The sequence below is a fragment of the Hypanus sabinus genome, chromosome 29 (genome assembly GCF_030144855.1).
Source record: "Hypanus sabinus isolate sHypSab1 chromosome 29, sHypSab1.hap1, whole genome shotgun sequence".
Classification (NCBI taxonomy): domain Eukaryota; kingdom Metazoa; phylum Chordata; class Chondrichthyes; order Myliobatiformes; family Dasyatidae; genus Hypanus; species Hypanus sabinus.
In genome coordinates, this window is record NC_082734.1 from 15,878,622 (window position 1) to 15,887,817 (window position 9,196).

Below are 9,196 nucleotides of genomic sequence, written 5' to 3' on the forward strand. Positions count from 1 at the left end.
TGCCATGGACCCCTACTATTAACTGAGTGGTCTGGGGACCCCAGGTTGGGAACCCCTGCTCTATAGCATGAAACAATATCCCGCAACCTAAAGGAAAATCTCCTGACATAAGGTTTTATCCATTTTTACCATGCAGAACTGCCTTATATCCATTTCATTGAATCATAGGACTATATGACATAGAGGGAGGCCAGCTAACACACGGTGCTTGTGCAGGCCCCTTGCTGAAAGAGTTTTCCAAGTCCCATTTCTCTGTAAGCCATTCAGCATTTTTCTACATTTATGATTTTTAATTTTATTTTATTGGGATACCGTCCGCCCTTCTTATCCGCGGATTCCACATGCGCAGATTCAACCAAACGCGGATCGGGAAAACCTGGAAGTTCTCGCTCCAGTACTTGTTGTTTGAGCTGTACAGACTATTTTTTCTTGTCATTATTCCCTAAACAATACAGTATAACAACTACTTACATAGCATTTACATTGTATTAGGTATTATAAGTAATCTAGAAATGACTTAAAAGTAGAGGCAGTCCCCGGGTTATGAAAGAGTTCCATTCCTGAGTCCGACTTTAAGTCGGATTTGACATCGGAACAGGCACATCCGGTATTATTTAGCATCAGTTAGTCAAATGTTTTTCTTAGTACATATTTTACCTTTCTATGCATATAAAACACTTAAGAAACATACATATTTCAATAATTAAACCATTGCGTTGCTTAGTAATAATTTTAGCTTTCATCAGGGCAGGGTCTTTCACATGTTCCATTAAAATTGTTCCGATTGTTGACCAACTGTAGCCTAACGCTTTTCCAATGACCGATGGTGTTTCACCTCTTTCCCATCACTTTATTACTTCCACCTTATTTTCAATCGCGATCGTGATTATTTTTGTGAACAGAAACACCGAGGTTTCAGAGCTGCACTGCCAGGTCCTAATGTTCACCGCACTGAGACATGTTAAATAAGGTCTGGGGTTCCACTGGGTCCTAAAGGCCACCATACTGAGGCAGGTTAAATAAGGGACTTGAGCATCCATGTTTTTTGGTATCCGTGGGGGGTCTTGGAACCAATCCCCCGCGGATATGGAGGGCTGACTGTATATGGAATAGACCCCTCTGGCTCTTCAAACCACGCGGCCCAACAATCCCCCCCCCCCCCCCGATTTAATCCTAGCTTGGTCACGGTACAGTTTTCAGTGACCATTTAACCGACACACTGGTATGTCTTTAGATTGTGGGAGGAAGCCCACACAGTCACGGGAGAACGTACGAACGCCTTACAGACAGCGGCAGGATCTGAACTGTAAAGTGGACTGTAAAGTGTTATGCTAACCACTACACCACCACCGTGTCACCCCAAATAGCCATGTCTGATGGGAGTCCATCACAACTTGCATCAAATTCACTTCATTCATATTCTTTATAAATCAAGAGAGTGCCTCTGATCAGTGTGGGCCAGATTTGAAACCTATTGTCAAAGACCCAAGTTCAGAGTATTACACTGGTTTCGTTCTTATTCCCACCACATACCGATTTCCACCCATTATTATATAATACAATACTTCATTCAGAAGACATAGGAAAAATATTCGACATGCACCTTTTGTCATATAGTTGTCTCATGGCACAATGGGTAACATTTCAGAGAGCAGACACAAAAGGGTGCAGATGCTGTAATCTGAAACAGAAGAAAAACAAACTGCAGGAGGTAGAGGGTCAGTCAAAGTTTTGGGTTGAGGCCTTACATCAGCACACCATTTTCATCAGGGTTACATTCTAAACTATTTAGACCAGGAGTTCCCAACCTGGTGTTATAAACTTCTTTTGATCTACCCAATACAAAAACACCACGTACTACGGTGAAAGTAACTTTAACTCTTTATTAGCAAGTTACTCGAGAGAACCCTCCTTAAGCACTCTCTCTCGGAGGCTGCTTCGAGTGTCTCTCCCTTGCTTAATGGTATTGGTCCATGGTATTAAAAAAAAGGTTGGGAACCCCCGATTTAAAGAAAGATTCAGCTTTAAAATATCAGCAAATACACGACAAAAAGAGGGTTCTGGCCCAAAATGTTGACTGTACTCTTTTCCATAGATGCTGCCTGGCCTGCTGAGTTCCTGCAGCATTTTGTGTATGTGGCTTGGATTTCAAGCATCTGCAGATTATTTCTTGTTTGTGAAAGGAATTTTATATCTTCTTAATAAACAGATCAAAGATGCTAAAAGTTGCACATGGTATCCTTTCTCCAGAAAGGGAATGCTAAGAACTGGTGGGATTTTGGTAGAGGAAAACACAGTGGTAGTATTTCTCATGGAAGTTCAAAGCTAGTTTAGAAAAAGAGCATCAATAAATCTCATCTCCACCAAGCTTCCCAGTGAAGTACAGCTAACGGGTAGGAAGAAAGGGAAACCATCCATTTTCTGTAGTTTACACAAGAACTGACATTTGGCCAACAACTTTACAGTAAGCAGATGACACTTACGTAGGTGTACACTTCGAGGACAACATTTCAGACATTGCTGACTTGTTGACTGATGAACAAGAAAGAATAGCATTTATATCAAATGTCCGTAAACAAAGTTTCACAACCAAACTGCTCATGCCACATAATGCTATTACTCCCAACAATAATGACAAGACCCCAGAAGACATGGAATACTCTCCATACCTTTGACCTCATGAAATTCAGTAACAACGTCTCTGACCATACGAGGAAAAAACATTCAAGGCTCAAGTCCCCAGTACTGGGCAGAAGTGATGTGGTATCTCAGAGCACTAGAGGTAACACCAATGCCACCTGTTGAACTCCTACAACTTCATCAGTAAGAACCACCAAGAGTGTCCTCAGCTAGAATCCCCAGCAATAGTTTTAATCACATACAACCGGATCCAAGGGTGAGACACATTATATGCATGCCTGTCATCAGTCTGAATCAGGCACATTGTGCTGAGCTCTATCACCAGCTGGACAGGGAAAAGGCTTTGAGGTTAGAGTCATAGAAAAGTACAGCACAGGAACAGACCCAGGCCCTTTGGCCCATCTAGTCCATGCTGAACCAATTGAGCATCATCGACTCATGGCCCGTAACTGCTCAAAACAGAGTATTCAGTATACATGAGAACATGAAGGCGGCAACAGAAGTGCATTACCTCCCAAACTACCCACACACACAGTCAAGCACCTCCTACCTCATCTGCGGCAGTCTGCAGATCCCACAGAGGGTGCTCATCGTCCACCTCAGAACTGCAAAAGCAGCAAGATGTCCTTGACCCAAAAGGGGCTGACTAAATTAAAGATGCTTTCCACCAGGGTACAATGAGGAGAGGTGAATACATCCAAAGGATTTGTAGGGATTTCATTTACCCAGAGAGTGGTTTAGACCATAAGAAAAGGGGACAGAATTTGGCCCATTGAGTCTGCTTCATCAATTCATCATGACTGATCCACTTTTCCTCACCCTGTATCCCTTCATGTCCCGACTAATCAAGAATCTATCAATCTCTGCCTTAAATATACTCAAAGACTTGGTCTCCACAACTGCCTGTGGCAATGAATTCCACAGATTCACTACTCTCTATGGATAAAGAAATCCCTCATCACCACTCTATAAGGACAACCCTCTATTCTGAGGCTGGGTCCTCTGGTCTTCTCCCACCATAGGAAACATCCTCTCCAATTAATCCATGTACAGTAGATGTGAAGGAGGTGCATTCAAGTGCAAGTTTGAGAGAGAAAGAACCTTGATGGATAGGAGTAATGGGAAACTGGTACTGAACATAACACCAGCTGAATGGTTTCATCCCTTGCATTAATCCAGCCTTCACACACTGCAATATCAAAGTTATACATTTCTTATTATACTGCCCATCTCAGAAACATAGAAACAGCAGAACACAATACAGGAACAGGCTATTCAGCGCACCATATCTGTGCCAACCACAATGCTAAGTTATATTAATTCCATCCTCTTGCACCTGGTCTGTCTGTCCATTCCCTGCCTGACCGTATTTCTGTCTAAATATCTTAAACATTGCTATTGTTTCTACTACATCCCCTGGCAGGGCTTTTCAAACACCCACCACCCTCTGTGCAGGACTCTCCCCTCACACATCTCCTTTAAACATTCCCATTCTGACCGTAACCCAATGGCCTCCAGTGTTTGATGTTTCTACCCCAGGAAAAGGATTCTATCTACCCTATCTATGTCTCTCACACCTCATATTCCACCTGTGTAGCCTTCAACCTGATGGCATGAACATAGATTTCTCAAACTTCCGGTAATTGCCCCACCCCAACCCCCCTCCTTCACCATTCCCCTCTCTCACCTTATCTCCTTACCTGCCCATAACTTCCCTCCCTTTCCCTTTCTTCCATCAGATTCCCCCTCCTCCAGCCCTCTTTCACCAATAGACCTGTCATCTCTTTGCTTCACCCCTCCCCCATCTCCCAGTTTCACTATCACCTTGTACTTCTTCCTCCCTCACACCACCTTCTTACTCTCACTTCTCCCCCAAGTCCTGATGAAGCGCCTTGGCCCAAAACATCGACTGTTTACTCTTTTCCATAGATGCTGACTGGCCTGCTGAGCTCCCCCAGCATTTTGAGAATGTTACTCTCATAACTGTATATACTTTAACCAGTCTTCTCGGCATGCAGCCCTTTGACCAACAGCAAGTACAGTAAATGCACCGATGTAAACTATTTTAATCCTGATCATCAATACTCATTTATTTTTAATCGGCCAAGCTGTGCCTTTTGAGCCTCTCCCTCTCTCTGCACGCTGATGGGCTGGGGCTCTCCGTTAATATACAAAATAAAATATTAATTATTAAAGCTCGATTCGTGTTTCACCTGGTTGTCATCGCGACTGCAGTCTTTTCGATGCAGATCAAAGGCTTTGAAACAATTCTGGCACCTGCTCCTGTCAAAAACATTTGCTTGGAACTTCAAGCAGGCCCGTGGGTTAACGACAAACATTATCCACGAAAACTCACTCGGAGCCATCAAGTTAAAAGTTGTAATTGCCTTAAAAAGACACAATGCATGGCTGTACCCTCCTTGCAAACTTGGTCATTTGTCGCCTCATGCTTACAACCAGGGACCAGAGCAAACTCCCTTCGTCCCCACAAGAGGCCAGTTACATAAATAACAATTAGATATTTGCAGCCGAGGCTTAATTTCGGATTTGTTTGTCAAGAAATGCAGCAAATCTGGAGTTATCCAAGCAGCAAGCTCAATGTAGCACACATCCCGAGAACATGCCTGCACAATTCACAAGCAGCAATATTCCAAGCTCTCGAAAATAATTCCCCCGTATTTTAAAATGCTGTTCTTTAAAAGACATTTTATTGTCTATAAGGTGACGCTTTGCCGAAGTCCGTGTTCAAAATTGGATTTTGCTGCCAAATTTACTTCAGCAAACATTCATAAAGTTCGTTCAAATGATTGCCTCCTTCACAGACTTCCAGTACATTGAATAAACTTACACGCGGCGCTTTTTGGACAGGTTTTAGAAGTTCCAATCTGACATCAACTCGCAGCTGCCCGGTTACAACCCATCGTACCTGGTGGTGCGGGACAATCAGTGGCTGTCAATCACTGGGGCCGGGCAACGCTGGCCCCCTAATTGGGGAGTGCGAAACCCGGAGCATATGCTCATTGGTGGACTGTGCTGTCAATTACAGAGGGAACCGCCTCGAAGTGCGCTTCAATGGGCACATCTGCTGGCGAGCGAAGGAATAGGAGCTTGTAGGAAAGGACAAAATAACTATTTACAACACCATAATACACAGGAGCAGAATTGCGCCATTCGGTTCCACCATTCACTCATGGCTGATTTATCATCCCATTCAACACCATTCTCAGGCCTTCCCGTAACCTCTGACGCCTTTACTAATTAAGAATGTATGATCCTCCGCTTTAAATATGCCCAATGATTTGGCACCCACGGCTGTCTGTGGCAATGAATTCCACAGTTTCACCATCTTCTGGCTAAAGAAACTCCTCCTCATTTCTGTCCTGAAGCTGTGCTTTCTGGTCCTAAACTCCGCCACTATAGGAAACATCCCCTCCACGTCCACTCTGGGCCTTTCAATATTGGTTTCAATAACTTTCCCCCTTCATTCTCCTAAACTCCAAAGGGTACAGGCTCAGAGGCATCAAACGCTCCTCATACGTTAATCCTTTCATTCCCAGGGTCATTTCTATGACCCGCCTTTCACAGCCTAGGTCGTCCCATGGCGAACCACGGCCGAAGTAGTTTTGCAGTGAGGCCACCGTGCAAAACTAGCGGGCAATCTATTCAAAGTAAGATTTCCCAATTAAGTCAGATAACTTTCTGCACTTTTAACTTTCAGTATTCTGCCTATATAGCAAAACACTGCTACAGAATTTACATTACGCACTGTACTGGAAATGTTCGACTGCTTCCTTATACCAGTGGAGCAAGAGTTAACAATTTCAACGAAATGACCTTTCATCAGATTTCTGACTCACAGGAAGCAAACCCTCCCGCCCTTTTTGTGTTCACCGTTAACGACCCTCACGAATTCCACTTCATCAGTACTTCTCCCGCCCACCAGATTCTACCTCTCACCTACATATTGGGGGCAATTTACTGCGACGAATTAACTCACCAACTCGTATGACTTGGGGACGTGGGAGGAAAGCTGAGCATCTGAGAAAAGCCACGTGGTCAGACAGCACGTAACAATTATTACCCTACAGCCATCAGGCTCCTGAACCAGGCCGAGTCTGAACCGATTCCAGAAGCTTTCAAGGACTCGCCAACTCATGTTCTGTGTTGCCTTACCGGCAAATGAAAATAGAATCTGTGTGGGAGTTGTTGAGAAATGTAGAGGATAAAATAAAATTAGTGTAAATGGTGTTGATAGTTGTCGCACATCAAAGCACCTGGCAGTACATTTTGTTATTACCGTCTAGGTTTTGGTCACTTTGTTATGGCTAGGATATGGCTAAGCTGGAAAGGAGTGCAGAAAAGAACTCGTGAGGAAATTGCCATGACTAGAAGGTTTGAATTGTAGGGAAAGATTAGCCAGGCAAGGTCACTATTTGTTGAAATGTAGAATGAGGGGCGACTATAGAAATGATTAAGATTCTAAGAAGCATAGATAAGGTGTATGGTGGCAGTCTTTTCCCCAGGTCAGGGGAATCCAAAACTAAGGGGCACAGATTAGTGTGACGGGAAGATTTGAGAGGGACCTTTTCACAGAGTGGGAAGTACGTGGAAGTGGTTGAAACAGGTGCAATTATACCATTCAGGAAACACTCGTAAATGACAATGCAGAGCAGAGTTTCTAAGGTATGGGCCAAATGCAGAAAATTTGGACTAGATGGGTGGGCCCCTTAGTCAGCATGGACTCATTGGGCCAAAGGGCCTGTATTGCTGCATGACTCTACTGGAATGTGACTTAAACCAAAACCTGAATTACAGCCTTGCTAAACATTTAAGCTGCCCTGGAGCCTCCATGAATTGAAACCCAGCAGCTTCCTGGAGCAGGGGTTCCCAACCTGGGGTTCATGGGCCTTTTGCTTAAAGATATTGGTCCATGGCATAAAAAAGGTTGGGAACCCCTGTCCCTGGAGGATACAAACAACCCAAGTTAAAAGGTGAAGAATTAAATAAGACTTGGAATTTTTTTTTAGGAACTGATCCAATTGGTTAAGAAAATCTGTTCCTGTCTCAAGTGACCAGAGTTGTGAGGTTGCAGCATATCACTATGCCTCTATGTCTTTAGGTTGCAGAGAAAAGGGGTAAGTGAAAGAGTCTGTATGTGATCAAGGAAGAGTCCCTGGAACAGTCTCCCCTTACCTCTCTGTTCATCCTTGCACACCACCACCCATCTCCCAAATACTAGGATCTGATCCATGATGTCCCAGTTCCCATAACCAGCCTGCATTAGCTGGGTAAGCCAAGGAAAGACACATTGAACTTGAAAGATCTATTGAACGCAACAGCAGCAGACCCTCATAGAAATTGTGCACCATGTATTTAACACTGGATAATTTCCAGCTCTACAGTGTTCCACTTTGTCTTGTTCACTTCTCACCCTTCTTACCTTTCCATTCCAAAAGTTTTGACCTTTTCCAATTGCGAAACTGATAATGTTGCGAAACTCCATATTCAATTGCCAAATGAACATTCCAACAGATTCAAGAAACTTGGCAAAGGATTTCTCAAAGCATAACTGTAGAACTCCTTGTACTTTTTTTTTGTCTTTGTGCCCTCTGTACCCAGTCTTTGCCAATGCACCTTCTTAAGATGCATTCAAATGAAGTGGATATAAAATATGATCAAGATCCTGAAAGCCTGTTTTATATCTGTGAATGTTCTGAATCCAGTGTAAAGGACTAATTCTACATCTGGCCTCCCTAGACTATAACAACTCTCCATAATCAATGCTAAACAACAAATTGGTTATTATGAATCATTTCTTTACACTACATTGAATGGCAAGTTAAAATTAAAATTTTAAATTCTGGAAATAGCAAGTCAGGCTATGTCTGTGGGAAGAGAAATAGAGTTAACATTTCAAATGGAAGGCACTTCAACAAAATTAGGAGAAAAGAAGCTTGCAAGGAGGCTGAGGGAGGGATAATTACCCTTGGTTTTACTCTGTCAGACATCTTCCCTCCCCAATCCTCCCTGCAGCTTATCAAGACTTTGTCTCTTTCCCAGATCTGATGAAGAGTCTTTCATCTGAAATGTTTACTGTTGCTCTTCCCACAGATGCAGTCTGGCCTGCTGAATATTTCCAGCATCTTTTATTTTTATTCTGATTTGCAAATGGGGCATTCAAACCTTTCTTCTGGGACAGAGGATTACACCCCCGTTTGCTAAATTAGCATTGCGGTTAGCATGGCACTGTTACAGTTTAGGGCATTGGAATTCGGAGCTCGATTCCAGCGTCTTCTCTAAGTAAGTCTGTACGTTCCTTCTCATGTGGGCGTGGGTTTCCTCCCACGATGCAAAAACATACTAGTTGGTAGGTTAATTGGTCACTGGAAATTGTCCCGTGTTTAGGCTAGGGTTAAATCAGTGGGGCTGCAGGGCTGGAGGAGCCTGTTCCATGCTGTATCTCAAAAATAATTTTTTAAAAAATACTAGTGTTATAATTTGAGATGCCCTAGTGCACTTAGCTGCCAATTCAGTATTTTTAAGATATGACCTCCAT

The 9,196-nt window shown here is 43.3% G+C and overlaps 1 protein-coding gene across 2 annotated transcripts in view; it reads right to left on the reverse strand.

Annotated features, from left to right (window-relative positions):
- LOC132383042 (TRIO and F-actin-binding protein-like) overlaps positions 1-5,569 on the reverse strand; it is a 289,971-nt gene extending 284,402 nt beyond the window's left edge. Inside the window, exon 1 of one of the 2 annotated variants that reach the window (XM_059953752.1) lies at positions 4,854-5,569. In XM_059953752.1, coding sequence (XP_059809735.1) covers positions 4,854-5,006 — 153 coding nt within the window. In that variant the 5' untranslated portion in view covers positions 5,007-5,569. The remainder of the gene's footprint in view (positions 1-4,853) is intronic. The other variant, XM_059953753.1, reaches the window with a different exon arrangement.
- Between the last annotated feature and the right edge of the window lie 3,627 nt (positions 5,570-9,196).